Source organism: Garra rufa, chromosome 21 (assembly GCF_049309525.1).
Source record: "Garra rufa chromosome 21, GarRuf1.0, whole genome shotgun sequence".
Lineage (NCBI taxonomy): Eukaryota > Metazoa > Chordata > Actinopteri > Cypriniformes > Cyprinidae > Garra > Garra rufa.
In genome coordinates, this window is record NC_133381.1 from 3389700 (window position 1) to 3405609 (window position 15910).

General features: G+C 33.1%; 1 protein-coding gene across 1 annotated transcript in view; it reads left to right on the forward strand.

The window, feature by feature from the left end:
* Positions 1-4556: 4556 nt before the first annotated feature.
* The window catches only part of LOC141296227 (1-phosphatidylinositol 4,5-bisphosphate phosphodiesterase beta-2-like), a 49079-nt gene continuing 37725 nt past the window's right edge, over positions 4557-15910 (forward strand). The window contains exon 1 of the mRNA XM_073827500.1: positions 4557-4673. Coding sequence (XP_073683601.1) covers positions 4557-4673 — 117 coding nt within the window. The remainder of the gene's footprint in view (positions 4674-15910) is intronic.

Here is a 15910-nt window from a genome sequence, read left to right on the forward strand (position 1 = left end):
TTATCTCATAATTATGATTTGTAAAAATTAAATAATGTAATAATTCTAACATTTTGTCAGAATTTTGACTTTTTATCTAATAATTATGACGACTTATGTCACAGTTGTTTTATATCAGAATTTTAACTTTTTTATTTCATTCTAACTTTATAGTCACGTAATTTTGATATTTTATTTCATAATTATAACTTAGCATGTCACCATTTAGACTTTTTATGCCATTTATGATGTAGTATGTCAAAAATATAAGATTTCATGTCATCATTTTGACATTTTATCTCATAATTATGACTTAATGTCATAATTATAACTTTTTATGTCATACTTTCAATTATTATTCAATTATATGTCAATTATTTCAGTTATGATTTACTGTCATGATTTTGACTTCTCATAATTATGACTATTTATGTCACAACTATAATGTTTTATAATGTTTTTGTCAATTATGTCATAGTATGTCATAAAAATAACATTTTGTCATAATTTTGACATTTTATCTCATAATTATGACTAAGAAGGTCAGTTTTACCTTTTCTTTTTTATTTTACAATCATTACTTAGTATGGTATGATTATAACTTTTTGTCATAATTATAACTTAGTAAGTCATATTTTCAACTTTTAACCTTATAATAATGACTTAGTATGGCATTTTATGTTACAATTTCAACGTTTTATCTCATAAATATCACACTGTAACATTGTATCACAACCTTTTAAACTTTTTAAAACTCATTTTGTCATAATTGTAGCATTTTATTTCATAATCATGACTTAATATGTCATACTTATAGCATTTATTTCACAATTTTGAAGTATTATCTCATAATTATGACTTGAAATTATGTAATAATGTAACAATTATAACATTTTATGTTAGAATTTTGACTTTTTATCTCATAATTATGACTACTTATGTAACAACTATAATGTTTTATATCACTATTTCAACTTTTTTCGCAATTTTTTATTTCAGTCTTAGTATTGACGTAATTTTCACATTTTGTTTCATAATTATAACTATGTCACAATTTAGACTTTTTGTCATTTATGACGTAGTACTGATGTCATAAATATAACATTTCATGTCATTATTTTTAAGTTTTATCTCATAATTATGACTAAATGTCATAATTATAACTTTTTATATCATACTTTCAATTTGTCAGTTATGACTATGACTTTATCACAACTGTAATGTGTTATAACTTTTTAAAATTTCATTATAACTTAGTGTCATAATTTTGACATTTTATTTCATTATGACTGTCATAATTTTGACTTTTTGTCAATTATGTCATAAAAATAACATTTTGTCATAATTTTCACATTTTGTCTCATAATTATGACTTAGAATGTTAGTTTTAACTTTTTATTTTACAATTATGACTTGACCTGAGTATGGCATAATTGTAACTTTTTGTCATAATTGTGACTTAGTAAGTTACATGTTCAACTTTTCATCTAATAATAATGACTTAGTATGGCATAATTATAACTTATATCATTATTATCACATGTTATATTATTTCAACTTTTTATTTTATATCACTTGTATGTTATGATTTCATAAATATCACACTGTAACATTTTATCATAATTTCAGATTTTTTAAACTTATTTTGTCATAATTTAACATTTTATTTAATAACCATGACTTAATATGTCATAATTATAGCATTTGTAACAATTTTGAAGTATTATCTCGTAATTATGTAATAATTCTAATTTATGCCAATAGTATGACATGATTTTGATTTTTTATCTCATAATAAAGACTACTAATGTCACAACTATGTTTTATATCAGAATTTTAACTTTTTTATTTCATTCTACCTTAGTTTGTCGTAATTTTGACATTTTATTTTATAATTATAACTTGTAGTATGTCAGAATTTAGACTTTTTATGATGTAGTATGTCATAAATATAACATTCCATGTCATAATTTTGACATTTTATCTCAAAATTATAACTTTTATGCCATAATTTAAATTTGTTACAACTGACTTACTATGTCATGATTTTGACTTCTTATAATTGACTTAGTGTCAATTTTAACTTTTTATCTCATATTTATGACTTTATATGTCATAATTTCAACTTTTTATCTCATAACAATGACTTAGTATGTCTTAATTTTTTTTTTTTTTTTTACACTTGTATAAGTAAAAACAAAAGCAACACTGAGCTGCATGTGACTGTAAACTACTGTAGGTAACCTTCTTTTTTAAACGTGGTGTTGAAACCTTCAGTGACGGATGAAAAACATTAAATTCTGATTTTCAGATCAGAAGAAAACTGGGAATGTTGTCATGGTGAATATGATGTTTTTCTCGGTGGATGTATTTTTGGCTCGTCAGGACCCTCGCTGAGACTAGACGCTGTGGTTATTTCGCCAGAGAGCCACTCAAGCAGTTCGGACACAAAAGCAAGTTGCTTTTTATAGCAGAAGTGCTCACGTTCACAGTCTGACAGAACCTTGAACAAAGAATTAAAAGCTCGTCCGAGTAAAATAGCTTTTATTCCTGCAGACCCTGTAATTTCACACATCTTCAGCTTCAGCTTCTCTTGAAGGACACAATTATTGAACAATTCAGGCCACAGATAACTCAAGTTATTTTCTGAAGGATTGTAGGTTTCAGTCTCTGCTGCTAAGAATATTCTGGCTTTGTGATTATAAGCGCTGACTCACAGACGGACACTAGGATTCAGCCTCAAATTCACTATTCTTAACAACTTTTTACAAAAGTGACAGTGAAGACATTTGTAATATATATATTTGTAAATCAATGCCATTCATAAGGTTATAATTATGATACAAAATGTTATAATTATGACATAAAAAGTTATAATTATAAGATAAAAGTAAAAAAAATCTTTGATACACTAATTCATTTTTTGAAATAAAAACTTTAAATTATGACATAGTAAATCATAATTATGAGGTAAGTCAAAGATAATATATACAAAGCCATAATTATGAGATAAAATGTCAAAGTTATGAAATATAAAACATAAAAATCAGAATAATAATCTGATTATAATAAGAAATGTTTCTTTAGCTAATGCTGAAAAGTCAGTTTTGATCACATTTTACAAAATATTCACATTGAAAACATAATATTTAATTGTAATAATATTTTACTTTTTTTAAATGTATTTATCACTAAATTTAAAAAAGGGTAGGGAATTTTATTTTATATTTTGTGGCGGGGAAAAAAAGTCAGAGTAAGTCAGAATTCTGAGTTTACATCTCACAATTTTTTATTTTTATCGCTGAATTTTGAGCAGTATTTAATTTTTTTACATCATGAAAAAAAGTAATTGACATTTTTTTCTCATAATTTTGACTTTTTTTCTTGAATTGCACAATTATTTCGGAAAAGCGAGAAAGAATTTTTATGTTTTATATTTCATAACTTACATTTTATCTCATAATTAAGGCTTAGTATATATTATCTTTGACTTATCTTATAATTATGATTTAGCATGTCAAAGTTTTTATTTCAAAAAATGACTTAGTATATCAAAGAATTTTTGACTTTTATCTCATAATTATGACTTTTATGTCATAATTATAACATTTTGCATCATAATTATAACATAATTATAAAAAATATATATATTATAAATGTCTTCACTGTCACTTTTTTTTAAAAGTTGTTAAGAATAGTGAATTTTTTTGAGGCTGAATCCTAGTGTCCGTCTGTGAGTCAGTGCTTATAATCACAAAGCCAGAATATTCTTAGCAGCAGAGACTGAACCCTACAATCCTTTAGAAAATAACTTGAGTTATCTGTGGCCCGAAATGTTCAATAATTGTATCCTTCAAAAAGTGTTTTTTTTCCTCATAATTTTGACTTTTTTCTTGAATTGCACAATTATTTCAGAAAAGCCAGAAAGAAATCAGAATTATGAGATAAAAATCACAATTATTTTTTTTTTATAAAAAAACTATTACTCAAAATTCAGTGATAAAAGTAAAAGTTGTTAGATGTAAACTCAAAATATAACAAAATAGGTAAATGCAGCCTTTTTATATCTGAGTTTATATCTCAAAATTTAGCTTTTTTCTTGAATTGCACAATTATTTATGAAAAGCGACAAAAAAACTAAGAGCTAAAATATTACAATTATGTTGTTTTTCTTCATTCTGTGGCAGAAGTGGGCTTCAATTAGCTTCAATGCATAATAGCCCAGCATTGCATTTTTGCATTTAAAGGTAAGTTTAATAGGCCTACTTTAGTTTAAGATCTAAAAGACGCAACCTGACATACATATTAATATTGCATAAGCATGCAAAATAGAAATCACCTAATTCAATATCTCTCGTCAGAAATCATGCAGCATCTCTCTGAAAATTTAAACTGATGCAATTTTAGCATTTAATGTCTCCGTGCCTCAGAGATGGAGTGAAATGTGAAATAATTTGGGAGGCATCAGCGGGAGCAGATGGCACCGGGGTGGCCGCTCTAATGGAAGAGGCAAACCCTTTCGACATGCGCCAATCTGGCACAAACCCTGCATTAGAGTCCCAGGAGATGCCGCGATGATGCGGAGCAGGAAGAGGAGCCGCTGTAGGAGGAGGGAGGATCTGGCCAGGTGGCTGGAGGTCTGGAGGAGCATCAGGAGCAGCAGATCGCACGTGTTTACAGGGAAACTGAGGCCGGTGACTCAGCGCCGCCTCGCTTCGCAAATTACATGCTTATTTCCCAGAAAATACTCCGATTTGCTCTAATGGTTTGGAGGGCACCGCGGTACATGCAGTTATTTGCACATATTCCTGTCATTTTAGGCCTATAAACAAAAAATAGAAGAATTTTTGGTTCACTTGTCTATGCATTTTGCAGAGAGACACAAATCAGATTCTCATCAGGCATTAGATGCATTAGCAGTTTCATTAAAGGGCTGATGGTATTAAGGGGAGACAATGCAGGCAAAAAAACTGTTTTTTCATGCACCAGCCAAAGTTTTTAAATTTTGGGCTTTTGGTGTTTTATAAAGTGTTTTTTCAGACTAGTGGAAAGAAAACACCCTAAAGACACTGTTAAGTGTTCCTTTTATAGCACTTTATCTAGTTGTGTCAATAGATTTCAATTACAATACATATTTTTAAAGGCTGCTTTCTCAAAATGATTTTTTTTTCTCCTGAGCCATAAGTCTCCACTTCAGTAGCACTTACACACACCAAACTATACATTTTTTTATTCCTTTCTATATCCTGAAGGTTTTTACAGAGGGATTTGTTAATATATAATTTGTTTGATTTTATACATTTTATTCCCCCCAAAATGGCAAAAATAGCTTTTTTTTATGAATTATGGAGTGACGAAATGAGATTTCCCTCTGTAAAAACATTTGACTCTAATATGTCAAAAAAATTAAACAAGAATTTTGAAACTGACTTCATCCAGAGTTTAGATTTTTGTACTAGAAATGTATGCAAATTAGCTTATATTTCATTAAATAATGTTTATTTGCATTTAGAAAACTTGTAATACAAAAAATTTAGCAATTTTCAATGTAATCAATTAACTGGGTTAGTAAGGTCATAACTATTAGTTAATTTTTTACCTTATTCACCTGCAGTGTCTCGCCTTAATTAACATAAAAATAAAAATATGAATAAATTTGCCTACCAATATCCCATATCCAACTACTAAATTGTCCCTAGCAATAATTATGATCAAACAATTAAATATCTGAAATAGAAACACCATTGATATTGCCTGAGAAGTTAATATAAGGTAACTTAGCTGAAGTGTTTAAAACAAATGTACACAGTTCAGTTGAATGATAAAGTTTACCCTCTTTACCTTTGTCATGCTGTTTTGTGTTCATCTGTTTCTTCCCTATATAGACTAATACAATCAGATACAACAATAATATCAAATACTTATAACAATATATACTGATAAACTGAACATTGACTAAAAGTATGAGATGACTAGATGCTTTTAACTTATTTCCTGAACTGTCAGCAACTGAACTGCAGCTCAAACTATTTCAAATATAGTCAATTAAGCTACGAACTCCATCAAAATGCACAATGTCTACATCTAACATGCGTTTTAAAAAGCAGCTCGTCATATTATTGAAGCGTTTTCACTAGTTAGCAGTAAAGCGGTTACCTCACCTGAATGTTCGTAGATTTGTGTTGAATATCTTGGGAATGGAAAAATTGATGTTTTATTCGTAAACATCATCCTCTTTTTTGTTCTTTTCAGTTGGAGTCATAAAACTAGCGAGCTAAGCTAGTAGTAGTAATGGCAGTGTCCTGTAAACATGGCTGAAGATGTGAAAAGCAGAGGAACTGACAAAACTGAATCAATTTATTGAGTCATTTACGCTGGAACCGCTCCGATTGATTCAAACTCGTGACTTCGATCATTCAGTTCACCTACAAAAACCAAGGCTGTATCCGAAATCGCCCCCTATACCCTCAAATAGGGCACTATTTGAGGGGACAGCCATTTTAAGTGGTGTTCGAAACCATAGTGGACTTTCTCGAGTGCACTCATTCAATCCCACAATGCACCGCAAAAACGAGTGTACAACCGATGTACGCTAAACCGCTAGAGATAACCCATAATGCACTGTGAGAGTCGCGCACCGACTGAATTCCCGCGTCTCACCAGACGATGGCGCCCGCAGCTGAATCATCCATCAGTTCATTTTACAAGGCGGGTACAAATTCGTTGTAAATTGATTATTAAATTGTTTAACCAGGGTTTATACGTAAATTCATAGACATAGTTCAAGATAAATCCTTTAATCTTACTACTCAAACTGTCCGTTTCAAATGATTGTTAAACAGTAAGCAATACTATGCAAAAGCGGCAGTCCTTCCGGTGCACTTAGTGTACGAATTCACTCACTCGTTTTCATTCACTCCTTCAAGTGAACTGTAAGAGTGGACTAATGTAGGGAATAGTGAATGAGGGTATAGGGGGCGATTTCGGATACAGCCCAGATGATAAGAGAGTTTGATGCGGTTGCGAATCTTTTGATTCAGATCAGGACTTTCCGGTTTCGCAAATAATTTAATTCATATCGGGACTTTCCGGTTTCGCAAATAATTTTATTCAGAACGGGACATTCTGGTTTGGAAACATTTGATTCAAATCAGGACTTTGGTGCAGGTTTGCGAATCTTTTGACTCAGATCGGGACTTTCTGGTTTAGCAAATAATTTTATTCAGATCAAGACTTTCCGGTTTCGCGAATAATTTTATTCTGATCGGGACTTTCCGGATTGGCAAATCATTTGATTTAGATCGGGACATTGGTGCGGTTGAAAATCTTTTGATTCAGATCGGGACTTTCTGGTTTAGCAAATAATTTTATTCAGATCAAGACTTTACGGTTTCGCGAATAATTTGATTCAGATCGGGACTTTCCGGTTTTGCAAATCATTTGATTCAGATCGGGACTTTCTGGTTTAGTGAATAATTTGATTCAGATCGGGACTTTCCGGTTTGGAAACATTTGATTCAAATCAGGACTTTGGTGCAGGTTTGCAAATCTTTTGATTCAGATCAGGAATTTGGTGCGGGTTCGCAAATCTTTGGATTCAGATCGGGAAATTCCAGTTTTGCGAATCATTTAATTCAGATCGGGACTTTCCGGTTTGGAAACATTTGATTCAAATCAGGACTTTGGTGCGGGTTTGTGAATCTTTTGACTCAGATCGGGACTTTGGTGCGCTTGAAAATCTTTTGATTCAGATCGGGAATTTCTGGTTCGCAAATAATTTTATTCAGATGGGGACTTTCCTGTTTCGCAAATCATTTAATTCAGATTGGGACTTTCCAGTTTCAGAAACATTCAAATCAGGACTTTGGTGCGGGTTTGCAAATCTTTTGACTCAGATCGGGACTTTGGTGTGGGTTCCCAAATCTTTTGATTCAGATCGGGATGTTTCGGTTTCGTGAATCATTTGATTCAGATCGGGACTTTCCGGTTTCGTAAATCACTTTGGTGCGGGTTTGTGAATCTTTTGACTCAAATCGGGACTTTGGTGCGGGTTTGTGAATCTTTTGATTCAGATCGGGAATTTCTGGTTCGCAAATAATTTTATTCAGATGGGGACTTTCCTGTTTTGCAAATCATTTAATTCAGATCGGGACTTTCCAGTTTGGAAACATTTGATTCAAATCAGGATTTTGGTGCAGGTTTGCGAATCTTTTGATTCAGATTGGGACTTTGGTGCGGGTTCGCAAATCTTTTGATTCAGATCGGGAATTTCCAGTTTTGCAAATCATTTAATTCAGATCGGGACTTTCCAGTTTGGAAACATTTGATTCAAATCAGGATTTTGGTGCAGGTTTGCGAATCTTTTGATTCAGATTGGGACTTTGGTGCGGGTTCGCAAATCTTTTGATTCAGATCGGGAATTTCCAGTTTTGCAAATCATTTAATTCAGATCGGGACTTTCCAGTTTGGAAACATTTGATTCAAATCAGGATTTTGGTGCAGGTTTGTGAATCTTTTGATTCAGATTGGGACTTTGGTGCGGGTTCGCAAATCTTTTGATTCAGATCGGGAATTTCCAGTTTTGCAAATAATTTAATTCAGATCGGGACTTTCCAGTTTCAGAAACATTCAAATCAGGACTTTGGTGCGGGTTTGCAAATCTTTTGACTCAGATCGGGACTTTGGTGTGGGTTCCCAAATCTTTTGATTCAGATCGGGATGTTTCGGTTTCGTGAATCATTTGATTCAGATCGGGACTTTCCGGTTTCGTAAATCACTTTGGTGCGGGTTTGTGAATCTTTTGACTCAAATCGGGACTTTGGTGTGGGTTCGCACATCATTTGATTTAGATCAGGACATTGGTGAGGTTTCGCAAATCTTTTGATTCAAATCGGCACATTGAAGCAGGTTCTTCTTTTGATTAAGATTATTAATCTTAAATATTTTTTTCAAACCATTAAGTTAGTACAGTTCTAAAAACAAAACAAAGACACACAAATACAAATCCCTTAAGAAAATGAAAAGTGGTTTTACTAAAGTAAAAGTGTAGTTTTTTTTTGTATAACCACAGTTTTCTTCTTAAATATGATGAGGTCAACGAACAGATTAATGAGTTCATCCAAATTTCACAAAAATCTTATGAGGAATTATAATGTAAGTCAGATACTGAAGTGAGTTGCTGATTTTGTCACTCTTCTCAGGAAGATTCATTCACTTGTTTTTCCAATGTATGTCATTTGGTCAGATTTTTTAATGTTTATCAGATCTAAAGTGACTTCTTTTTGTTTTAAAGATGTTTTCTTTGGATTGTTTGACTACTCGAAAAAGAATATGGGAATACATAACTTAATAATTAAATTCCACATACATAAACAAAAATCTGGCTCTAAACCTCTCTTTTCTTTACTTAAAGTTGATCTGGACAAGTACATGAAAACTATCCAAACTCTTTCTGATCATTTAAAGGAATAGTTCACCTAAAATTGAAAAATTGCTGTTGACTTACATTTTAAAACTGAAGATGAAAATGAACTCCAGTCCTGTGGATGTTCTTCAAATGATAGTGAGACATAAAAAATGTGTTACTTCTAGTTCAGTCACAGTATTTTTTAGTGAGTCCTGCAAATGTGCATTCAGAATGAGAAATTGTGACACGTAATGATGTGATTTGCTCATTGAGAACATGAGAACGGTCTGTGTTCAGAGTGAGAAGAGACATGAGTCATGGGCAGATGGGAGATCTCTGTGTGTGTGGGCAGAACGATCAGACGGACATGCTAATTAGTTCATGACACACTTCACCCCTCTCTACATGTGAATATTAACATGTGAACCTCAGACTGATAACACACACATTCCAGTACATAACAGACTATCACTGCTTTCAACACACACACAGATCTTTATAATACAGCAGATACTGACATAAAATGCCAACAACTGACAAAAAATATCAGTTGTCACTCTGTGTCCCCAATAATATGTCTTGATCCAAACATATAATGCAATGCAATCCAATGATTATTAAAAGATGAAAAAATAAACGTTCCTTAAAAGATGTAAGATTTTTGGAGCCTTGGGAAGATCACTCCTCCACTGAGGAAAAGTTAAAGTAAAGCTTCTGGGGAAAATAAGGTCTTTCCGGTTACGTGAATCATTTGATTCAGATCGGGACTTTGGTGCGGTTTCGTGAATCATTTGATTCAAATCAGGACTTTTGTGTGGTTTTGTAAATCATTTGATTCAGATCGGGACTTTGCTGCGGTTTCGTAAATCATTTGATTCAAATCAGGACTTTCGTGTGGTTTTGTGAATCATTTGATTCAAATCAGGACTTTCGTGTGGTTTCGTGAATCATTTGATTCAAATCAGGACTTTTGTGTGGTTTTGTGAATCATTTGATTCAGATCGGGACTTTGGTGCGGTTTCGTAAATCATTTGATTCAAATCAGGACTTTCGTGTGGTTTTGTGAATCATTTGATTCAAATCAGGACTTTCGTGTGATTTTGTGAATCATTTGATTCAAATTGGGACTTTTGTGCGGTTTTGCGAATCATTTGATTCAGATCGGGACTTTGGTGTGGTTTCGCGAATCATTTGATTCAGATTGGGACTTTGGTGCGGTTTCGTGAATCATTTGATTCAGATCGGGACTTTGGTGTGGTTTTGTGAATCATTTGATTCAAATCAGGACTTTGATGTGATTTCGTGAATCATTTGATTCAAATTGGGACTTTGGTGTGGTTTCACAAATCATTTAATTCAGATTTGGACTTTGGTGCGGGTTTGGAAATCATTTGATTCAAATCGGTACTTTGGTGCGGTTTTGTGAATCATTTGATTCAGATTGGGACTTTGGTGTGGTTTCGCGAATCGTTTGATTCAGATTGGGACTTTGGTGCGGTTTCGTGAATAATTTGATTCAGATTGGGACTTTGGTGCGGTTTCGTGAATCATTTGATTCAAATCGGGACTTTGGTGCGATTTCGCGAATCATTTGATTCAAATCGGGACTTTGGTGCGATTTCTTTAATCATTTGATTCAGATCGGGACTTTGGTGCGATTTCGTGAATCATTTGATTCAAATCGGGACTTTGGTGCGGTTTCGTGAATCATTTGATTCAGATCGGGACTTTGGTGCGGTTTCGTGAATAATTTGATTCAAATCGGGACTTTGGTGCGATTTCGTGAATCATTTGATTCAAATCGGGACTTTGGTGCGATTTCGTGAATCATTTGTTTCAAATCGGGACTTTGGTGCGGTTTCGTGAATCATTTGATTCAGATCGGGACTTTGGTGCGGTTTCGTGAATAATTTGATTCAAATCGGGACTTTTGTGCGGTTTCGTGAATAATTTGATTCAAATCGGGACTTTGGTGCGGTTTCGTGAATAATTTGATTCAGATCGGGACTTTGGTGCGATTTCGTGAATCATTTGTTTCAAATCGGGACTTTGGTGCGGTTTCGTGAATAATTTGATTCAAATCGGGACTTTGGTGCGATTTCGTGAATCATTTGATTCAAATCGGGACTTTCGTGCGATTTCGCGAATCATTTGATTCAAATCGGGACTTTGGTGTGATTTCGTGAATCATTTGATTCAAATCGGGACTTTGGTGCGATTTCGTGAATCATTTGATTCAAATCGGGACTTTGGTGCGATTTCGCGAATCATTTGATTCAAATCGGGACTTTGGTGCGATTTCTTGAATCATTTGATTCAAATCGGGACTTTGGTGCGATTTCGTGAATCATTTGATTCAAATCGGGACTTTCGTGTGATTTCGTGAATCATTTGATTCAAATCGGGACTTTCGTGTGATTTCGTGAATCATTTGATTCAAATCGGGACTTTCGTGTGATTTCGTGAATCATTTGATTCAAATCGGGACTTTCGTGTGATTTCGTGAATCATTTGATTCAAATCGGGACTTTGGTGCGATTTCGCGAATCATTTGATTCAAATCGGGACTTTCGTGTGATTTTGTGAATCATTTGATTCAAATCGGGACTTTCGTGTGATTTTGTGAATCATTTGATTCAAATCGGGACTTTCGTGTGATTTCGTGAATCATTTGATTCAAATCGGGACTTTCGTGTGATTTCGTGAATCATTTGATTCAAATCGGGACTTTCGTGTTATTTTGTGAATCATTTGATTCAAATCGGGACTTTCGTGTGATTTTGTGAATCATTTGATTCAAATCGGGACTTTGGTGCGATTTCGCGAATCATTTGATTCAAATCGGGACTTTGGTGCGATTTCGTGAATCATTTGATTCAAATCGGGACTTTCGTGTGATTTTGTGAATCATTTGATTCAAATCGGGACTTTGGTGCGATTTCGTGAATCATTTGATTCAAATCGGGACTTTGGTGCGATTTCGTGAATCATTTGATTCAAATCGGGACTTTCGTGTGATTTCGTGAATCATTTGATTCAAATCGGGACTTTGGTGCGATTTCGTGAATCATTTGATTCAAATCGGGACTTTGGTGCGATTTCGCGAATCATTTGATTCAAATCGGGACTTTGGTGCGATTTCGTGAATCATTTGATTCAAATCGGGACTTTGGTGCGGTTTCGTGAATCATTTGATTCAGATTGGGACTTTGGTGCGGTTTCGTGAATAATTTGATTCAAATCGGGACTTTGGTGCGATTTCGTGAATCATTTGATTCAAATCGGGACTTTGGTGCGATTTCGTGAATCATTTGTTTCAAATCTGGACTTTGGTGCGGTTTCGTGAATCATTTGATTCAGATCGGGACTTTGGTGCGGTTTCGTGAATAATTTGATTCAAATCGGGACTTTGGTGCGGTTTCGTGAATAATTTGATTCAGATCGGGACTTTGGTGCGATTTCGTGAATCATTTGATTCAAATCGGGACTTTGGTGCAATTTTGCGAATCATTTGATTCAAATCGGGACTTTGGTGCGATTTTGCGAATCATTTGATTCAAATCGGGACTTTGGTGCGATTTCGTGAATCATTTGATTCAAATCGGGACTTTGGTGCGATTTCGCAAATCATTTGATTCAAATCGGGACTTTGGTGCGGTTTCGCGGATCATTTGATTCAAATCGGGACTTTAGTGCGGTTTCGCGAATCATTTGATTCAAATCGGGACTTTGGTGCGATTTCGTGAATCATTTGATTCAGATTGGGACTTTGGTGTGGTTTCGTGAATCATTTGATTCAAATCGGGACTTTGATGCGATTTCGTGAATCATTTGATTCAAATCGGGACTTTGGTGCGAATTCGCAAATCATTTGATTCAAATCGGGACTTTGGTGCGATTTCGTGAATCATTTGATTCAAATCGGGACTTTGGTGCGATTTCGCAAATCATTTGATTCAAATCGGGACTTTGGTGCGGTTTCGCAAATCATTTGATTCAAATCGGGACTTTGGTGCGGTTTCGCGAATCATTTGATTCAAATCGGGACTTTGGTGCGGTTTCGCGAATCATTTGATTCAAATCGGGACTTTGATGCGATTTCGTGAATCATTTGATTCAGATTGGGACTTCTCAGATTTGAAAATCAGTCAAGATTTGAAAGCAAAACACACGAGAAGCACCATCTGTAGGTGGACTTTTGTACAATTGTACTAAAGGACCTTTTACTTGATGATAAAAAAAACTCTAAACTATCAGATGACAGACAGGCATGAAGCAGATCGTGTGTAAAACAGGGCATTAATAGAAATTAATGTATCAAATATAAAACAGTTATAAGCAGAGATCATATGGTTAAAGTTTCCAAACATAGCCATTCTCTTATGTACTTTCTCATATGTACACATGTAGACTACCAGACTAGATGAAGTTTGTTGATGAGCGTTTTGTCTAACCGCCGGGCAGGAGAACCCATCATGAGTCAGTGAAGATCTCAGTGTGAGTGTGAGTGTGTGAGGACATTCAATCACACATCATGTGTCAGAGTTCACAATGAGAAACACTACTTCAACTACTTTGTTACACTACTAATATATATATATATATATATATATATATATATATATATATATATATGAATTTGAATGGCTGAATTTTCATCAGCTGTTACTCCAGTCTTAAGTGTCACATGATCCTTTAGAAATCATTCTAATATGCTGATTTATTATTAGAATTATCAATGTTGCAAACAGTTGTGCTGCCAAATATTTATTTGTATTTCTTTGAATAAAACATTAAAAAGAAAAGCATTAGTTTAAATTATAAATTTTTTCCAACAATGTAAATCTATGCTTTCACGTTTTGGCAATTTAAAACATCCTTGGTGAATAGAAGATTTCCACTGAAGACTGGAGTAATGATGCTGAAAATATAGCTTTGCATCACAGGAATCAATTACATTTAAAAATATATCCACATAGAAACAAATATTTTACATTAAAATAATATCTCAAAATAATAAAGTTTTAGCATAATTACATAATTACTAATTAAATCATTCTAATATTCTGATTTGCTGCTCAAAAAACATTTCATGTTACTATTATGGTGAAAACAGCTGAGTAGAACTTTTTCAGGTTTCCTTTTGTAACAATGTTTTTATTATCACTTTTGTTCAATTTAAAGCATCCTTGCTAAACAAAAGTAAAATTTCTATAATTTTTCTGTAACTTTTGAATGGTATAGTGTGTAACGTTATCTTTCTATTTACCAAAGAATCCTGAACAAAATATACTCAGCTGTTTTAAATATTAATAATAATAATAATCAGAAATGTTTCTTTAACAGCAAATCAGCATATTAGAATGATTTCTGAAGGATCATGTGACACTGAAGACTGGAGTAATGATGCTAAAAATTCAGCTTTGATCACAGGAATAAATTACATTTTAAAATATATTCACATAGAAAACAGCTATTTTAAATAGTAAAAATATTTCACAATATTACTGCTTTTTCTGTATTTTGGATCAAATAAATGCAGGCTTGCTGAGCAGAAGAGACTTTAAAAAAACATTAAAAATTACTGTCCAAAAACTTTTGACTGGTAGCGTATGTTGACTAGCAATGCAAAAAAAAAAAAAAAATTATAATAAAAATAATGGTCTGAGATTTATTTAAAATCATATTTGACATTAGAAAAAAAAGAGAGATAATGGATATTATGGAAAATGTATTTTTTCCCTCTTTATTTTGAATTAAAATACAACATGGATATGATCTATGTATGTGATCTTGACCATTTTTATGAGATTTGTCAATTTATACACTGTAAAATAAAACTTAAAGCATCACTGAAATACTATTATAGTTTTATTAATATTTTTAGATATTTTTGTATATTTTCATTTTAATTTTATTTAAAGTTTTAGTAATTTAGCTGTTTGTTTTGTCATTTGTATGTATTTATTTATTTTAGTACATCAAGTTAAACTAAATGGAAATGAGAAATGTTAAAGTTTAATATTTTTCAAAAAACATTTAATATTTTTAGTTTCTAGTTAACTATAATAACCCCGTTTCCTCCAAAAATAAATACTCCATCCAGAATCCATTCAGCTATTTTAAGACCAGCATTGAAATCTTAGCAGCTGTAAAATTAGAGGCGGAAAGAATCACTCCGCACGCTCTGTACTCACATAATAAAATCATCTGCACTCACATCAGTGTTTAATATTTATTTATTGGGTCAGTATGTGTGTAAAAGCAAGATACAATCATTTGTAGTCTGGGTTTATTTAGCGATATCGACTGTCCAACTGTGAACTGTGAGTGTTATTTAGGACACAAGCTTAACCAAAGCATCTGAATAATAGTGTGTGGGCCGATCGCTGATGGACGGACTGACTCACTGTCATTCTCTGTTCTCTCCTCATCATTTTCTGAGTGAAAACACGCCGGCAGACGCTTCAAACACAAGTACTGAACTCATTTCCTTCCTCCGGCTCAATCTAACCACCACCTTCT